Source organism: Phyllobates terribilis, unplaced genomic scaffold (genome assembly GCF_046119375.1).
Source record: "Phyllobates terribilis strain yellow unplaced genomic scaffold, ASM4611937v1 Scaffold_998__1_contigs__length_483029, whole genome shotgun sequence".
NCBI classification, from domain to species: domain Eukaryota; kingdom Metazoa; phylum Chordata; class Amphibia; order Anura; family Dendrobatidae; genus Phyllobates; species Phyllobates terribilis.
The window spans coordinates 1-20311 of NW_027363758.1; the positions used below are offsets into that span (position 1 = coordinate 1).

The 20311-nt window shown below is 46.2% G+C and overlaps 1 protein-coding gene across 1 annotated transcript; it reads right to left on the reverse strand.

The window, feature by feature from the left end:
- Window positions 1–12544: 12544 nt before the first annotated feature.
- Window positions 12545–13783, reverse strand: LOC141241387 (E3 ubiquitin-protein ligase TRIM47-like). Its single transcript, XM_073668758.1, has one exon. It carries the CDS (start codon window positions 13604–13606, stop codon window positions 12545–12547), a length of 1062 nt encoding a protein of 353 aa, XP_073524859.1. The 5' UTR covers window positions 13607–13783.
- Window positions 13784–20311: the final 6528 nt, after the last annotated feature.

Sequence of the window (20311 nt, forward strand, 5' to 3'; positions counted from 1 at the left end):
GCTCAGCAGTCAGTATCACACAGGATAGGATTAGATACATAGCTGAGCAGACGGTATCACACAGGAGAGGATTAGATACACGGCTCAGCAGACAGTATCACACATGATAGGATTAGATACACGGCTCAGCAGACAGTATCACACAGGAGAGGATTAGATACACGGCTCAGCAGACAGTATCACACAGGACAGGATTAGATACACGGCTCAGCAGTCAGTATCACACAGGAGAGGATTAGATACACGGCTCAGCAGACAGTATCACACAGGAGAGGATTAGATACACGGCTCAGCAGACAGTATCACACAGGAGAGGATTAGATACACGGCTCAGCAGTCAGTATCACACAGGATAGGATTAGATACACGGCTCAGCAGACAGTATCACACAGGATAGGATTAGATACACGGCTCAGCAGACAGTATCACACAGGAGAGGATTAGATACACAGCTCAGCCGTCAGTATCACACAGGATAGGATTAGATACACGGCTCAGCAGACAGTATCACACAGGAGAGGATTAGATACACGGCTCAGCAGACAGTATCACACAGGAGAGGATTAGATACACGGCTCAGCAGACAGTATCACACAGGAGAGGATTAGATACACAGCTGAGCAGACAGTATCACACAGGAGAGGATTAGATACACAGCTCAGCAGACAGTATCACACAGGATAGGATTAGATACACGGCTCAGCAGACAGTATCACATAGGAGAGGATTAGATACACGGCTCAGCAGACAGTATCACACAGGAGAGGATTAGGTACACGGCTCAGCAGACAGTATCACACAGGATAGGATTAGATACACCGCTCAACAGTCAGTATCACACAGGAGAGGATTAGATACAGGGCTCAGCAGACAGTATCACACAGGATAGGATTAGATACACGGCTCAGCAGACAGTATCACACAGGAGAGGATTAGATACACGGCTCAGCAGACAGTATCACACAGGAGAGGATTAGATACACGGCTCAGCAGTCAGTATCACACAGGATAGGATTAGATACACGGCTCAGCAGACAGTATCACACAGGAGAGGATTAGATACACGGCTCAGCAGACAGTATCACACAGGATAGAATTAGATACACGGCTCAGCAGACAGTATCACACAGGATAGGATTAGATACACGGCTCAGCAGACAGTATCACACAGGAGAGGATTAGATACACGGCTCAGCAGACAGTATCACACAGGAGAGGATTAGATACACAGCTCAGCAGACAGTATCACACAGGAGAGGATTAGATACACGGCTCAGCAGACAGTATCACATAGGAGAGGATTAGATACACAGCTCAGCAGACAGTATCACACAGGAGAGGATTAGATACACGGCTCAGCAGACAGTATCACATAGGAGAGGATTAGATACACAGCTCAGCTGACAGTATCACACAGGAGAGGATTAGATACACGGCTCAGCAGTCAGTATCACACAGGAAAGGATTAGATACACGGCTCAGCAGACAGTATCACACAGGAGAGGATTAGATACACGGCTCAGCAGACAGTATCACATAGGAGAGGATTAGATACACAGCTCAGCTGACAGTATCACACAGGAGAGGATTAGATACACGGCTCAGCAGTCAGTATCACACAGGAAAGGATTAGATACACGGCTCAGCAGACAGTATCACACAGGAGAGGATTAGATACACGGCTCAGCAGACAGTATCACACAGGAGAGGATTAGATACACGGCTCAGCAGACAGTATCACACAGGAGAGGATTAGATACTGTCAGGCAAAATGTATTTCTGCCCAAGTTTTTAAAATGAGAGATGTCTCAAAGAAACCCCCCCATCCCCTATCTGTTTGTCAAAGAGTACATAGAACTGCAGTGCTTGCCCCCACCCTAAGAATTTTTATTATCGTCGTAAACCCTCAGTGTAGAGCAGCTTCTAGCTCAAGTTAGATTTTCCCTCCAATTCTATTGTTTAGCTGGACCAACGTTTAATGTAAATTTTAATAACGCACAGGACTGTCACAAACACCGGGACCACATTTTTGGAATGCTCACCTTTTTCCCATTACAATAGTATATCTTGCATAACTGAGAAACGACCGGGAACTGGGGTAATGGATTCTGAGCTTCTGAGCGTCATAGAGATTTCATATTTGATATCAATCCTCATGAATATTGGTGACGGCCAACATGATGTCTCCATCTTGGATGTGGGACCCCCCCACACCAAGATATGAAATCTGAAGGTTTCTATGTTCTATGCAGCTGGGTGGTTTCACAAAACCGAGCCCCCGTGTGAGGTAAGCAATATGGGTGTTTCCTAATCATTTGGCCCCTTTACTAAAAAGCAGAACGGCCATTTTTCAAGTCATTCTTCTCAGGGACGTCAGACGCATGCACACCACGCTGCGTAGAAGAATCACCTCTAATTTCCGGGGAGCCGTCCCACCACAGAATCTGAGACCATCACCTCGTGTCGCAGGTTTTGCTATTACTTATCCCTTTTATTTTGATAACTGTTTATGCATATAGGTAAATTGTCTCTTTTATAATATCTTGTATATCTTTTGTAAACACTGCCCTCCTTTTGGGAGTAAATCATTATTAATTATCAGCTTCGTTCTTCTTGTCCTATTTCGAGCAAACACGTTCCTCACCCGCTAATTCACGTTACCTAACGGGTACCCGATCCACCTGTTAAGCGATCGGTGGTGGCAGTATACCAGTATTTATGTGATATTGTGGTTTGAGGGTGGCTGGTCGGAGGTATATATACGTTCCTGGAAGGAACTGGTGGTATATACAGTACAGACCAAAAGTTTGGACACACCTTCTCATTTAAAGATTTTTCTGTATTTTCATGACTTTGAAATTTGTACATTCACACTGAAGGCATCAAAACTATGAATTACCACATGTGGAATTATAGACTTAACAAAAAAGTGTGAAACAACTGAAAATATGTCTTATATTCTAGGTTCTTCACAGTAGCCACCTTTTGCTTTGATGACGGCTTTGCACACTCTTGGCATTCTCTTGATGAGCTTCAAGAGGTAGTCACCGGAAATGGTCTTCCAACAATCTTGAAGGAGTTCCCAGAGATGCTTAGCACTTGTTGGCCTTTTTGCCTTCACTCTGCGGTCCAGCTCACCCCAAACCATCTCGATTGGGTTCAGGTCTGGTGATTGTGGAGGCGAGGTCATCTGGCGTAGCACCCCATCACTCTCCTCCTTGATCAAATAGCCCTTACACAGCCTGGAGGTGTTTGGGGTCATTGTCCTGTTCAAAAATAAATGATGGTCCAACTAAACACAAACCGGATGGAATAGCATGCCGCTGCAAGATGCTGTGGTAGCCATGCTGGTTCAGTATGCCTTCAATTTTGAATAAATCCTGAACAGTGTCACCAGCAAAGCCCCCCCCACACCATCACACCTCCTCCTCCATGCTTCACGGTGGGAACCAGGCATGTAGAGTCCATCCGTTCACCTTTTCTGCGTCGCACAAAGACATGGTGGTTGGAACTAAAGATCTCAAATTTGGACTCATCAGACCAAAGCACAGATTTCCACTGGTCTAATGTCCATTCCTTGTGTTTTTTAGCCCAAACAAGTCTCTTCTGCTTGTTGCCTGTCCTTAGCAGTGGTTTCCTAGCAGCTATTTTACCATGAAGGCCTGCTGCACAAAGTCTCCTCCTAACAGTTGTTGAAGAGATGTGTCCGCTGCTAGAACTCTGTGTGGCATTGACCTGGTCTCTAATCTGAGCTGCTGTTAACCTGCGATTTCTGAGGCTGGTGACTCGGATAAACTTATCCTCAGAAGCAGAGGTGACTCTTGGTCTTCCTTTCCTGGGGAGTCCTCATGTGAGACAGTTTCTTTGTCTCGCTTGATGGTTTTTGCAACTGCACTTGGGGACACTTTCAAAGTTTTCCCAATTTTTCGCACTGACTGAACTTCATTTCTTAAAGTAATGATGGCCACTCGTTTTTCTTTACTTAGCTGCTTTTTTCTTGCCATAATACAAATTCTAACAGTCTATTCAGTAGGACTATCAGCTGTGTATCCACCAGACTTCTGCACAACACAACTGATGGTCCCAACCCCATTTATAAGGCAAGAAATCCCACTTATTAAACCTGACAGGGCACACCTGTGAAGTGAAAACCATTTCCGGTGACTACCTCTTGAAGCTCATCAAGAGAATGCCAAGAGTGTGCAAAGCAGTCATCAAAGCAAAAGGTGGCTACTGTGAAGAACCTAGAATATAAGACATATTTTCAGTTGTTTCACACTTTTTTGTTAAGTATATAATTCCACATGTGGTAATTCATAGTTTTGATGCCTTCAGTGTGAATGTACAATTTTCATAGTCATGAAAATACAGAAAAATCTTTAAATGAGAAGGTGTGTCCAAACTTTTGGTCTGTACTGTATACGTCCTGTCACATCACGTGCTACAATAGTCGACATAAACTAGAGCAGCTGCACCCGTGCTTATCCTCGGTCAATACCGTGTTTGACCAGCAGGATAAGGGGGCGCCAGAGGGCTGCAAAGTCTGACCCAAAAGTGGGTGTTGTTTCATGACAAATTGGTGGCAAGCGGTGGGGTCATAGGACATTAGTGATCTGGTTTGAGCAATCATTCCTCTCACTAAGAACTTGCACAAAAGTTTGGGAAGATCGAACTTAGTGTTTATTAGATCTGAGACAATACTGTATGTGTAGCAGTTACCCCTACCTTTCTCTTGTTTTTCTATCCTATCTTTTATTTGGCAATAATGGCTACACGTGGAGAGTCCTGGTATCACCTGCAGACGAAGGACACTATCACTACTCTCTGTGAGCTGGGACGGATTGACCCCACGGGCAAAAACAAGGCCCAAATGATTGCTGAACTGTTACAAGGTGCTGCAGAGCCCTGATGATGGGGCGGCCAGCCAAGGCCCGGATGGCGCTGCTGCAGGGGTCCCACCTGTGATTGCCAGCCATACCCGCAACCAGGGTAGTGTGGACCCCCACCTGCAGATGGCCTTGGAGCAGCTCACCGCAGACGATCGTGATGGACGACTGCAGCTGATCCTGAGATTCCAGGAGTGAGCAGAGCAACAGGCCCAAGCGGAGCGACAAGGCCAAGCTGACCGAGAGGCTGCGGAGCGACAAGCTGACCGACAACACCAGCTGGAGCTAGCCCGGATTCAGAAGGAGTCGCCCTCTACGCAGACCCGTGAGTCCAAGAGTGCCAGCTGCTTTAAACCTCGTCCTGAGCACTTCCCTGTGATGGAAAAGGATGGGGACTTGGACACATTTCTGCGAGGCTTTGAAAAGGCCTGCAGGCAGTATCAGCTGCCCATCGACCAATGGGCAAGATATTTGACTCCAGGGCTCCGAGGAAAAGCTTTGGAGGTGTTTGCTTCCCTCCCTCGAGAACAAGATGGAGACTATAAGGCCGTCAAGCAGGCCCTGATAAAAAAGTACCAGCTGACTCCGGAGGTTTACCGCACAAAGTTCAGAGCCCTCCAACGTGGACCACAGGACACCTACAGCGATGTGGTGGACGGGCTCCGAACCAACTTTGAGCAGTGGATCCAAGGACTGTCAGCGACCACCTTTGAGCAGCTAAAGGACCTGATGGTGAAAGACCAGTTCCTGCATCTGTGTCCGACTGAGGTACGGCAGTTCGTGATGGATCGGGAGCCCCCAGATGCCAATAAAGCAGCGCAGATCGCAGACACCTACGAGGCCAACTGGAGACCGGAGGTGCGGAAGCCAGTTGTCGCCAGCTGGAAAGGGGGTAAGCCATCAACCACCATCCCTGCCCCTGCCAGCCGACCTTCCGGAGGCCTTTTCCCCGTTACCAATGCCCGGCCTGCATCTGATGCCCGCAGGTGTTATTCCTGCAACCAGACTGGTCATCTCAGCGCCACTTGCCCAGAGAAGCAGAGGAAGAACCCCCCATCCAAGGCCCCAGGGCCTAGTGCATCAGTTCTTTTGGTGGGTGGGCCGGTTGGGAGGGCCTGTGAAAACTTGCAGTCTGTCAGGATGGGGAACACTGTCACTGTAGGCCTCAAGGACACTGGGGCCGAACGAACCCTCATCCGACCCGAACTGGTGTCCCCTGAAGCGCTTATTCCAGGAAAGACCCTGACTGTCACCGGGATTGGGGGCGTCCGATGCCCCTTGCCCATGGCCCGGGTTTTTATTGATTGGGGTGCGGGGAGTGGGGTGAAGGAAGTCGGAGTATCTGACAACCTACCTGAAAATGTTGTGTTGGGAACTGATTTGGGGAGGATGTTTGCTTATTATGTCCCTGACACCCCTCCCCGATCTGATACGGTTGGTAAGGTTAATGCTAATAATGGGAATGTCCATGCTTTACATGATGATGATGATGATGATGATGTTGTATCGGAAGGTGCAGGAGAACTCAGCCATGTCACTCTGCGGGGTGATGTTGCTGAGGATCCCCTAGCAGGAGCAAAGGTCAGTGCCAAGGGTAATGGGGAGAGGCACGAGGACCATGAAGCAGGTGGTGCTGTGCCAGTGACCTGTGCCACAACAGATGGTGACCTGGCTGATGGTAGCTGCCGCATACGTAGCACTGTGCCTGAGGTAATGGAGGATGATGGAGAAGTAGTTCTCATGGCCTCGCAGGCTAATGAGACTGTGTTATTCCCCGGGGACACGGCCTATATAGCCGCTGTTACCCGCAGTCAGAGTGCCCAGAACGCAAGTAACGCCCTGCCTTCTGGACCCTCCTCGGACAGAGGAATAACAGGATCAGGTATGGACCCAGAGCCGGTCCCAGAGGGTCCTAGTGAGGACGTGGCCTTAACCTCACTTCTGGCTTCCTCCAGCCAGGAGTTTCAGGCAGCTCTGCACTCAGATGCTAGCCTGGAGACGTTAAGGAGCCTCGCTGAGAAACCCACCTCCGAGTCGGATAAGGAGAGGGTATTCTGGGACCAAGGGAGGTTGTACCGGGAGACAGTTCCCTTTACACCCCAACAGGAGTGGCTGAGGGAAAGACAGCTGGTCGTCCCCTACCAATTCAGGGACGAGTTGTTGCGGATCGCCCATGAAATTCCACTCGCTGGACACTTGGGGGTCAGCAAAACCAAGGCCCGGCTGTCTCATCACTTTTATTGGCCCAAAATGAGGACAGATGTGGTGAACTACTGTCGCTCCTGTACCACGTGTCAAAGAGTGGGAAAGTCAGGGCCGGCCCCCAAAGCCCCCCTGATCTCTTTGCCAGTGATAGAGGAGCCTTTCCAGAGGATTGCTGTGGACATTGTGGGACCACTGGCCATACCCAGCAGCTCTGGAAAACGCTTCATCCTTACCGTGGTAGACTATGCTACCCGGTATCCGGAGGCAGTAGCCCTGTCCTCAATTAGGGCGGATAAGGTGGCGGACGCCCTCTTGGCCATATTTTGGCGAGTAGGATTTCCCAGGGAGATGCTTACCGACCAGGAGACCCAGTTCATGTCACGCTTAATGGAGGCCCTATGTAAGAAAATGCAGGTGCAGCATTTGGTATCGAGCGCGTATCACCCACAGACCAATGGTTTGTGTGAGCGATTCAACGGTACCCTCAAACAGATGTTAAAAATGCTGGTTGAGACCCAGGGTCGCGACTGGGAGCGTTACCTCCCACACCTGCTTTTTGCTTACAGAGAGGTTCCACAGGCCTCGACGGGGTTCTCCCCCTTTGAGCTCCTGTATGGCAGGCGTGTCCGAGGACCCCTTGGGTTGATAAGGGAATTCTGGGAAGAAGAGCCGAGCTCCCCAGGAGTGTCCATCGTGGAGTATGTCATGCGCTTCCGTGACAAGATGCAGACCTTGACGCAGTTGGTGCATGACAATGACGCGCCCCTGGGCCTGTGTCGCGCTGCGTTGCGCACGCGGGAGCTTACCCGGAGCCGGATCTCTTGAGGGTTGTAGTCTCGTGGCGGCGACCCGGTCCGTGCCCAGGGAGTCAAACTGAGCGGCGATGTACTAGCAGTAGATGGTTGGTGACTACGCCACCCGTTGAATGCAGCTATGGAGCTGCCGCTGCAGGGCAGACCGCTGAGGCCGGTGGAAGGATGGTGCAGCGTGGATGGTATAACCCCCAACGGGAGGGGTATGGCCTCAGGGCAGCCGACGTGGATGATGGGGGTAGCAGGAACCACTCAGAGACGGTGCGGTATAGTTCAGGGTCTTTACTGGTGACAAAGATAGACCCTCCCGGAGTACTTGCTAGTGATAGGGGCCTGGTCAGTCCTTGAGCAGATGGGATCTCCCCTGGCCAGGCGGAGTTGTAGGCCTTCCCAACTAACTGTACTCTTCTGGCTACCTTGCTAGAGGCGGGAATAAGTAGCCCACGTCCCTGAGTGTACCGTGTGGTGCTCACCCGTATGGCCGGTGACTCGGGGCCTTCTAATGGCTTCCGCTCCACGATGGCGGTGCTGGTCCCACGCGTGTGACCGTGCCTTCGGGCCTCTGGGCCAGAGGACCTGAAATCCTCTGCCGGACGGTTTCTGCTGCTGGGTAGGAGTTAGTCCCCACAGCCTCGGACTCCGGGTCCGGTAAGAAATCTTCTCAGTCAGGGCGAGCTCTGCAGCTGCCAGCCCCTGACTCGTTGTAACACTGCTCCCCACAGAGCTCCTGATGTTTCTTGCTATGCTGCTTCTCTTCTCTACTCTTGTTCTGTCTTCTTTCTCACTAACCCTGCCTCAGCCCCGGGTTTATATAGGGGAAGTCCTTCCCCTCCCAAGACTGGGCAGGAGGTGTGGCATGCACAGGATCCCTGACCAAAGGACCTCCCACCTGCTCTCAGACGTAATATCTCTATCACTGTGGCAACCAGACCCCTGGGGTGTCACAACAACATGGCGCAAGCCCAGGCTGACCAGAAGCATTGGTACGACCAGAACGCCCGAGAACGGACCTACCAGGTGGGTCAGAAGGTGTGGGTGCTGGTCCCCGTACCAAAGGACAAGCTTCAGGCGGCCTGGGAAGGCCCGTACGTCATTCACCAACAGCTCAACCCAGTCACCTACGTGATCACTCTTGACCACGCGCGGGGAAGGCGGAAGGCTTTTCACGTTAATATGATGAAGGCTCATCAAGAACGTGGAACCTGCGTCCTACCGGTCTGCAACCTGCCCGAGGATGGGGAGGATGGCCCCCTCTTTGACATGCTCGCCCAAGCGAAGGCCAGCGGGTCCCTAGAGGATGTAGAGATAAGCGACTTGCTATCCGCAGACCAGAGGTCTCAGATGCGAGCAGTGCTGAAACCCTTCCAAGCAGTGTTCACCAACCTGCCTGGCAGGACTGAAGTGGCGGTCCATGAAGTGGACACCGGGAATCATGCCCCACTCCGGCGGACAGCCTATCGAATCTCCGACGAGGTGCAGCATGCCATGCGCCAGGAGGTCGAGGAGATGCTGAAGCTGGGGGTGATAAAGCGGTCCAAGAGCGCGTGGACCTCACCTGTAGTCCTGGTGCCAAAGAAGGACTGGACCACCCGGTTCTGTGTGGACTACAGGGGGCTCAACGCTATCACAGCCTCTGATGCACAACCAATGCCACGCATTGAGGAGCTGCTGGTGCGGTTAGCCAGCGCGAGCTATCTCTCCATTATGGATTTGAGTCGGGGATATTGGCAGATTCCCTTGAGCCCCGGGGCCCAGGAGAAGTCCGCCTTTATCACCCCCTTCGGATTGTATGAATCCACGGTCATGCCTTTCGGCATGAAAAATGCCCCTGCCACTTTCCAGCGAATGGTCAACCACCTGCTCCAGGGCCTGGAGAGATACGCAGTGGCGTACCTGGATGACATTGCCATCTTCAGTCCCACCTGGGAGGATCACCTCGAGCATCTGCAGCAGGTGCTCGGGCGCATTCACCAGGCAGGCTTGACCATCAAGCCGGGAAAGTGCCAGATGGGCTTGAACGAGGTCCACTACCTGGGGCACCGGGTAGGTGGGGGTACTCTGAAGCCAGAGCCTGGAAAGGTGGACGCTATCGTGTCCTGGCCCACCCCCAGGACCAAGAAGCAGTTGCAGTCCTTCTTGGGCACCCCAGGGTACTATTGACGCTTTGTACAAAACTATAGTAGCCTTGCGAAGCCCTTGACAGATCTCACCAGGAGGAGCCTACCCCATTCAGTCAAGTGGACAGATGAATGCGAGGTGGCCTTTCGGGCTCTGAAGACTGCTCTGAGCAGCTCTCCTGTGCTAAAGGCGGTCGACGGCACACGACCACTCTTAGTACAGACCGACGCCAGTGAATTTGGCCTCGGTGCTGTACTCAGCCAGGTCGACTCGGGAAACCAAGAACACCCCGTGTTGTACCTAAGCCGGAAACTGCTGCCACCATAGAGAAGGAGTGCCTGGCCATTGTATGGGCCCTCAACTGCTTACAGCCTTACTTGTACGGGCGCCCCTTCACTGTCGTGACTGACCACCACCCCCTGAGTTGGCTGCACACCATGTCCAGTGCCAACGGAAGGTTGTTACGCTGGAGCCTCACGCTCCAGCAGTACGACTTTACCGTTCAACACCGCAAGGGCAGCGAGCATGGCAATGCCGATGGGTTGTCCTGGCGGGGGGAACCTACAGATATATGCCTGGAGGAGTACCAGAAGGTCCTACCTCCATAGCGCAGTCTAAAAGGGGGAGGTGTCAGGCGAAATGTATTTCTGCCCGAGTTTTTAAAATGAGAGATGTCTCAAAGAATTCTATTGTTGAGCTGGACCAACGTTTAATGTCAATTTTAATAACGCACAGGACTGTCACAAACACCGGGACCACATTTTTGGAATGCTCACCTTTTTCCCTTTACAATAGTATATCTTGCATAACTGAGAAACGATCGGGAACTGGGGTAATGGATTCTGAGCTTCTGAGCGTCATAGAGATTTCATATTTGATATCAATCCTCATGAATATTGGTGACGGCCAACATGATGTCTCCATCTTGGATGTGGGACCCCCCCCACACCAAGATATGAAATCTGAAGGTTTCTATGTTCTATGCAGCTGGGTGGTTTCACAAAACCGAGCCCCCGTGTGAGGTAAACAATATGGGTGTTTCCTAATCATTTGGCCCCTTTACTAAAAAGCAGAGCGGCCATTTTTCAAGTCATTCTTCTCAGGGACATCAGACGCACGCACACCACGCTGCGTAGAAGAATCACCTCTAATTTCCGGGGAGCCGTCCCCCCACAGAATCTGAGACCATCACCTCGTGGCGCAGGTTTTGCTATCACTTATCCCTTTTATTTTAATAACTGTTTATGCATATAGGTAAATTGTCTCTTTTATAATATCTTGTATATATTTTGTAAACACTGCCCCCTTTTGGGAGTAAATCATTATTATTTACCAGCTTCGTTCTTCTTGTCCTATGTCGAGCAAACACGTTCCTCACCCGCTAATTCACGTTACCTAACGGGTACCCGATCCACCTGTTCAGCGATCGGTGGTGGCAGTATACCAGTATTTATGTGATATTGTGGTTTGAGGGTGGCTGGTCGGAGGTATATATACGTTCCTGGAAGGAACTGGTGGTATATATACGTCCTGTCACATCACGTGCCGCAATAGTCGACATAAATTAGAGCAGCTGCACCCGTGCTTATCCTCGGTCAATACCGTGTTTGACCAGCAGGATAAAGGGGCGCCAGAGGGCTGCAAAGTCTGACCCAAAAGTGGGTGTTGTTTCATGACAGATACAGCAGACAGTATCACACAGGAGAGGATTAGATACACGGCTCAGCAGACAGTATCACACAGGATAGGATTAGATACACGGCTCAGCAGTCAGTATCACACAGGAGAGGATTAGATACACGGCTCAGCAGACAGTATCACACAGGAGAGGATTAGATACACGGCTCGGCAGACAGTATCACACAGGAGAGGATAAGATACATGGCTCAGCAGACAGTATCACACAGGATAGGATTAGATACACGGCTCAGCAGTCAGTATCACACAGGATAGGATTAGATACACGGCTCAGCAGACAGTATCACACAGGATAGGATTAGATACACGGCTCAGCAGTTAGTATCACACAGGATAGGATTAGATACACGGCTCAGCAGACAGTATCACACAGGATAGGATTAGATACACGGCTCAGCAGTCAGTATCACACAGGATAGGATTAGATACATGGCTTAGCAGACAGTATCACACAGGATAGGATTAGATACACGGCTCAGCAGTCAGTATCACACAGGATAGGATTAGATACACGGCTCAGCAGACAGTATCACACAGGATAGGATTAGATACACGGCTCAGCAGACAGTATCACACAGGATAGGATTAGATACACGGCTCAGCAGTCAGTATCACACAGGAGAGGATTAGATACACGGCTCAGCAGACAGTATCACACAGGATAGGATTAGATACACGGCTCAGAAGACAGTATCACACAGGATAGGATTAGATACACGGCTCAGAAGACAGTATCACATAATATAGGATTAGATACACGGCTCAGCGGACAGTATCACACAGGAGAGGATTAGCAGGGTGATGTGACTATTAGGGGGGTCTTCTTCACCCCACAGCTCCGTCGTCGTGTAACCGTCTCTTCACGGCCCTCATGATGTCGGCTAAGTCTCTGTGTATTTGCAGTGAGATCAGGGTCTGGTCCAGCTCCTCCACAGGGTGGGGACTCTCCTCGGCCTTCTCTTCGTTACCCCCTACATCAGTAAAGCTGTCCTCTCCAGACTCCTTTTCTTGTAGGACATTTATAGGGTCTTTCATATGACAAAGCTCCTGGATGTGGCCCATTCTCCTGGAGAACTCATCCCTGTTAGTTTCCAATCGCTGGATCAGACCGGAGACCGGGAGTAATGCCTTCTCCTCCCAGGTGGAGACCACGCTCAGGACCTTCTTCTCTAGGTCATCCAGGTGGTCCCTGATGTCTCGGAACAGGACAGTGACCCTCTCTGTTTCTGCAGCCGCTCTCTTGGTCACTTTTTCCTTTTCTCTTAATAGACCTTGGAGTCTTTTCTCCGTCTCGTCGTGTTTCTTGGCCAGCTTCTTCTGAATTTGTTTGCATTTTTTCTTCTTCTTCTTCGCGGCTTCCATCACAGCCATGACTTGATGTTCTCTGTGTTTTCGATTGATCCTACAGATGTTGCAAATGCAGCAATCATCCTCCTTGCAGTAATATTCCAGAATCTTCTTATGGACGGGACATTTTTTGTTCACGAGGTACGGGCTGGGCTCGATGATGATGTGTTCTGGTGACCTGCTGTGGGTGATCAGATGATTGTCACAGAGAGAAGCTTCACAGTGTAGACAGGACTTGATGGCGGGGACGTAGATGTGGAGGCAGAAGCTGCATCGGGTCCCAGTGTCTTCAGATTCCTTGTGAGTCAGGAGGAAAGCGTCAGCGATATTTTGTAGCTTACGATTCTTCTTGAGGGAAACTCTTCTCTTGTACCTCTTCACACATTCTGGACACGTGTACTCTTCCTCATCCTGGTGCTCCCAGGTCTTGGTGATGCACTTTTTGCAGAAATTGTGTCCACAAGGCAAGTAAACTGGATCAGAATAAATCCCCATGCAGATGGAGCAGGTCAGTTCAGCCTTCACACCAGCGGATGCCATCACGAACACTGGAAAAACAAGTGATGTAGATGTCGTGTCAACCGAGTCCACCGCTACCGACACACAAGTCCAAGAAGGTCCAACAAAAGAATGAGACTTAAGTGTGTCAACAGAAAACTGTAATGCTGTGTGCTCTGACAATAGAAGGCGAAGACGGAAACTACACCGAAACGCCAAGGTCAAAAAGGGAGGAACAGAGTCTACCCCCCACCAAGAGTAAGAAGGATGACGAATACCCAAGCCTGTCACCAAGACAAGAATCAAGAATGTGAAGTCACAGAGCAATGGCTACAAAATCAATCATAAACCCCATGTAAGGTGGCCACTGGACAGGTCCTGGACGGGAGGTATCAATGGCTACAAAATCAATCATAAACCCTATGTAAGGTGGCCACTGGACAGGTCCTGGACGGGAGGTATCAATGGCTACAAAATCAATCATAAACCCTATGTAAGGTGGCCACTGGACAGGTCCTGGACGGGAGGTATCAATGGCTACAAAATCAATCATAAACCCTATGTAAGGTGGCCACTGGACAGGAGGTATCAATGGCTACAAAATCAATCATAAACCCCATGTAAGGTGGCCACTGGACAGGTCCTGGACAGGAGGTATCAATGGCTACAAAATCAATCATAAACCCTATGTAAGGTGGCCACTGGACAGGTCCTGGACAGGAGGTATCAATGGCTACAAAATCAATCATAAACCCCATGTAAGGTGGCCACTGGACAGGTCCTGGACGGGAGGTATCAATGGCTACAAAATCAATCATAAACCCCATGCAAGGTGGCCGCTGGACAGGTCCTGGACGGGAGGTATCAATGGCTACAAAATCAATCATAAACCCTATGTAAGGTGGCCACTGGACAGGTCCTGGACGGGAGGTATCAATGGCTACAAAATCAATCATAAACCCTATGTAAGGTGGCCACTGGACAGGTCCTGGACGGGAGGTATCAATGGCTACAAAATCAATCATAAACCCTATGTAAGGTGGCCACTGGACAGGAGGTATCAATGGCTACAAAATCAATCATAAACCCCATGTAAGGTGGCCACTGGACAGGTCCTGGACAGGAGGTATCAATGGCTACAAAATCAATCATAAACCCCATGTAAGGTGGCCACTGGACAGGTCCTGGACAGGAGGTATCAATGGCTACAAAATCAATCATAAACCCTATGTAAGGTGGCCACTGGACAGGTCCTGGACGGGAGGTATCAATGGCTACAAAATCAATCATAAACCCCATGTAAGGTGGCCACTGGACAGGTCCTGGACGGGAGGTATCAATGGCTACAAAATCAATCATAAACCCCATGTAAGGTGGCCGCTGGACAGGTCCTGGACGGGAGGTATCAATGGCTACAAAATCAATCATAAACCCTATGTAAGGTGGCCACTGGACAGGTCCTAGATGGGAGGTATATGTCCCCAAGATGCTAAACCTCATTGATGTAGGACCTGGAGAAGCAGGCTTCAGGCCAGCACGTGTAGTGCTGAGAGGTGTTTTTAATGGGCCCAGATTTTGGAACTGTATTTTAGGAGCGGCCATTAGAGCTGGGTGGGACTGGCCGTTCCCTTACCTCCAGTTCCAGGACTTGGAACGGACTATAGAAGGCAGTCCAGCTGCCTCCATCAGTGTCTGGGAGTAGAGATGGAAACCCCTCTGTTGGTGTTAGATCCTGACCAGCTGTGTGTGTGTGTCTGAACGAGTGAGCCCGTACCTCTAAAATGAACTATTTACTTTTGTGTTATCCCTTTGTGCTGGAAAAGGCTGTTTTATTTTGTTAACCTAGACATTTATTTTGAACTAACGAACTGGTTTCTTGTGTGTGCACCAGGGTCTACCAGAGAGCTGATCCCCTACATTCCCAAAATACCAGCCAGTGACCCAAAATTCTGATATATAGAGGCAGTATTATAGTAGTGTTACACGCACGCCGCTACGTTCCGATATTGGCAAGACAGGTTACATGAATTCTTTGGAATCTTAGGGGAACCATTACTCAGGGCGACCATAGACCATATGCTGCAGCTTCTCTCAGGCACACAGGGGTATTGACCCTCAGGCACAGACACGTAGGTTGTTTCACTTGCTGACCAGACACACATGACAAGAGTCCTCATAAACGGTAGAACAGTAGTATTTAATAAGAAGCCGCACAGCCAGTGCAAGTTAAGTCTTATGAGCAACAGGCTCCAGTGACAAACAGTACAGTTTCCTTAGCAGTGCAGCAGTTCACAGTCTTCCCAGTAGTACAGGACAGCACAGTTCTAATGCAAAGGCACATTAATGAACCCAGCATTCTTTACAGCACAGTGAGATGGAGGAGGGGGAGAGGGTTTGCTGAGAGAGATGATCCCTGTGACACCATTTCTTACAGTCCTTATCTTTATGCCTGACAATACTCTGCCCAGCTAGTTCGGGAACTCTACGTGACCTGTGCTTAGCTTCACTCCTGACTTGAATCCTTTTCACTTGCAGGGGCACTTCTGTGAGATGCAGAACACACACACCACCTTTCTCTTCAGCTCCAGCCAGACAATTTTCCCACAATCCCCCTGGGGCTCTGCTAAAACATTCCCCTTCTCCTGTGACTGTGTTAACCCCTCTAGTTGCTGGATGCTTTTAAAGCACTAGCACTACTTCTGCATGTCACACTCTGCAAAAGCACTACTTCTGCATGTCACAGTAGTTATATTCTTGTACATAGGGGGCAGTATTATAGTAGTTATATTCTTGTACATAGGAGCAGTATTATAGTAGTTATATTCTTGTACATAGGGGGCAGTATTATAGTAGTTATATTCTTGTACATAGGGGGCAGTATTATAGTAGTTATATTATTGTACATAGGGGGCAGTATTATAGTAGTTATATTCTTGTACATAGGAGCAGTATTATAGTAGTTATATTCTTGTATATACGGGCAGTATTATAGTAGTTATATTCTTGTACATAGGGGCAGTATTATAGTATTTATATTCTTGCACATAGGAGCAGTATTATAGTAGTTATATTCTTGTACATAGGGGCAGTATTATAGTAGTTATATTCTTGTACATAGGGGGCAGTATTATAGTAGTTATATTCTTGTATATAGGGGGCAGTATTATAGTAGTTAGATTCTTGTACAAAGGGGCAGTATTATAGTAGTTATATTCTTGTACATAGGAGCAGTATTATAGTAGCTATATTCTTGTACATAAGGGGCAGTATTATAGTACTTATATTCTTGTACATAGGGGCAGTATTATAGTAGTTATATTCTTGTACATAGGAGCAGTATTATAGTAGCTATATTCTTGTACATAAGGGGCAGTATTATAGTACTTATATTCTTGTACAAAGGGGCAGTATTATAGTAGTTATATTCTTGTACATAGGAGCAGTATTATAGTAGCTATATTCTTGTACATAAGGGGCAGTATTATAGTAGTTATATTCTTGTATATAGGGGGCAGTATTATAGTAGTTATATTCTTGTACAAAGGGGCAGTATTATAGTAGTTAAATTCTTGTATATAGGGGGCAGTATTATAGTAGTTATATTCTTGTACAAAGGGGCAGTATTATAGTAGTTATATTCTTGTACATAGGAGCAGTATTATAGTAGCTATATTCTTGTACATAAGGGGCAGTATTATAGTACTTATATTCTTGTACAAAGGGGCAGTATTATAGTAGTTATATTCTTGTACATAGGAGCAGTATTATAGTAGCTATATTCTTGTACATAAGGGGCAGTATTATAGTAGTTATATTCTTGTATATAGGGGGCAGTATTATAGTAGTTATATTATTGTACATAGGGGGCAGTATTATAGTAGTTATATTCTTGTATATAGGGGGCAGTATTATAGTAGTTATATTCTTGTACAAAGGGGCAGTATTATAGTATTATAGTAGTTATATTCTTGTACATAGGAGCAGTATTATAGTACTTACATTCTTGTACAAAGGGGCAGTATTATAGTAGTTATATTCTTGTACATAGGAGCAGTATTATAGTAGTTATATTCTTGTACATAGGGGCAGTATTATAGTAGTTATATTCTTGTACATAGGGGGCAGTATTATAGTAGTTATATTCTTGTACATAGGGAGCAGTATTATAGTAGTTATATTCTTGTACATAGGAGCAGTATTATATTAGTTATATTCTCGTACATAGGGGCAGTATTATAGTAGTTATATTCTTGTACATAGGGGGCAGTATTATAGTAGTTATATTCTTGTACATAAGGGGCAGTATTATAGTAGTTATATTCTTGTATATAGGGGGCAGTATTATAGTAGTTATATTCTTGTACAAAGGGGCAGTATTATAGTAGTTATATTCTTGTACATAGGAGCAGTATTATAGTAGTTATATTCTTGTACATAGGGGGCAGTATTATAGTAGTTATATTCTTGTACATAAGGGGCAGTATTATAGTACTTATATTCTTGTACATAGGGGCAGTATTATAGTAGTTATATTCTTGTACATAGGGGCAGTATTATAGTAGTTATATTCTTGTACATAGGGGGCAGTATTATAGTAGTTATATTCTTGTACATAGGGGCAGTATTATAGTAGTTATATTCTTGCACATAGGAGCAGTATTATAGTAGTTATATTCTTGTTCAAAGGGGCAGTATTATAGTAGTTATATTCTTGTACATAGGGAGCAGTATTATAGTAGTTATATTCTTGTACATAGGGGGCAGTATTATAGTAGTTATATTCTTGTACATAGGAGCAGTATTATAGTAGTTATATTCTTGTACATAGGGGCAGTATTATAGTAGTTATATTCTTGTACATAGGAGCAGTATTATAGTAGTTATATTCTTGTACATAGGGGTAGTATTATAGTAGTTATATTCTTGTATATAGGGAGCAGTATTATAGTAGTTATATTCTTGTACATAGGGGGCAGTATTATAGTAGTTATATTCTTGTACATAGGGGTAGTATTATAGTAGTTATATTCTTGTACATAGGAGCAGTATTATAGTAGTTATATTCTTGTACATAGGGGCAGTATTATAGTAGTTATATTCTTGTACATAGGGGCAGTATTATAGTAGTTATATTCTTGTACATAGGGGGCAGTATTATAGTAGTTATATTCTTGTACATAGGAGCAGTATTATAGTAGTTATATTCTTGTACATAGGAGCAGTATTATAGTAGTTATATTCTTGTACATAGGGGGCAGTATTATAGTAGTTATATTCTTGTACATAGGAGCAGTATTATAGTAGTTATATTCTTGTACATAGGGGCAGTATTATAGTAGTTATATTCTTGTACATAGGGGGCAGTATTATAGTAGTTATATTCTTGTACATAGGAGTAGTATTATAGTAGTTATATTCTTGTACATAGGGGCAGTGTTATAGTAGTTATATTCTTGTATATAGGACCAGTATTATAGTAGTTATATTCTTGTACATAGGGGGCAGTATTATAGTAGTTATATTCCTGTACATAGGGAGCAGTATTATAGTAGTTATATTCTTGTACAAAGGGGCAGTATTATAGTAGTTATATTCTTGTACATAGGAGCAGTATTATAGTAGCTATATTCTTGTACATAAGGGGCAGTATTATAGTACTTATATTCTTGTACAAAGGGGCAGTATTATAGTAGTTATATTCTTGTACATAGGAGCAGTATTATAGTAGCTATATTCTTGTACATAAGGGGCAGTATTATAGTAGTTATATTCTTGTATATAGGGGGCAGTATTATAGTAGTTATATTATTGTACATAGGGGGCAGTATTATAGTAGTTATATTCTTGTATATAGGGGGCAGTATTATAGTAGTTATATTCTTGTACAAAGGGGCAGTATTATAGTATTATAGTAGTTATATTCTTGTACATAGGAGCAGTATTATAGTACTTACATTCTTGTACAAAGGGGCAGTATTATAGTAGTTATATTCTTGTACATAGGAGCAGTATTATAGTAGTTATATTCTTGTACATAGGGGCAGTATTATAGTAGTTATATTCTTGTACATAGGGGGCAGTATTATAGTAGTTATATTCTTGTACATAGGGAGCAGTATTATAGTAGTTATATTCTTGTACATAGGAGCAGTATTATATTAGTTATATTCTCGTACATAGGGGCAGTATTATAGTAGTTATATTCTTGTACATAGGGGGCAGTATTATAGTAGTTATATTCTTGTACATAAGGGGCAGTATTATAGTAGTTATATTCTTGTATATAGGGGGCAGTATTATAGTAGTTATATTCTTGTACAAAGGGGCAGTATTATAGTAGTTATATTCTTGTACATAGGAGCAGTATTATAGTAGTTATATTCTTGTACATAGGGGGCAGTATTATAGTAGTTATATTCTTGTACATAAGGGGCAGTATTATAGTACTTATATTCTTGTACATAGGGGCAGTATTATAGTAGTTATATTCTTGTACATAGGGGCAGTATTATAGTAGTTATATTCTTGTACATAGGGGGCAGTATTATAGTAGTTATATTCTTGTACATAGGGGCAGTATTATAGTAGTTATATTCTTGCACATAGGAGCAGTATTATAGTAGTTATATTCTTGTTCAAAGGGGCAGTATTATAGTAGTTATATTCTTGTACATAGGGAGCAGTATTATAGTAGTTATATTCTTGTACATAGGGGGCAGTATTATAGTAGTTATATTCTTGTACATA

What these genes read in the sequence shown, in the direction of transcription:
- LOC141241387 (XM_073668758.1), bottom strand. Translation starts at nt 13,606, where the DNA reads ATGGCATCCGCTGGTGTGAAGGCTGAACTGACCTGCTCCATCTGCATG.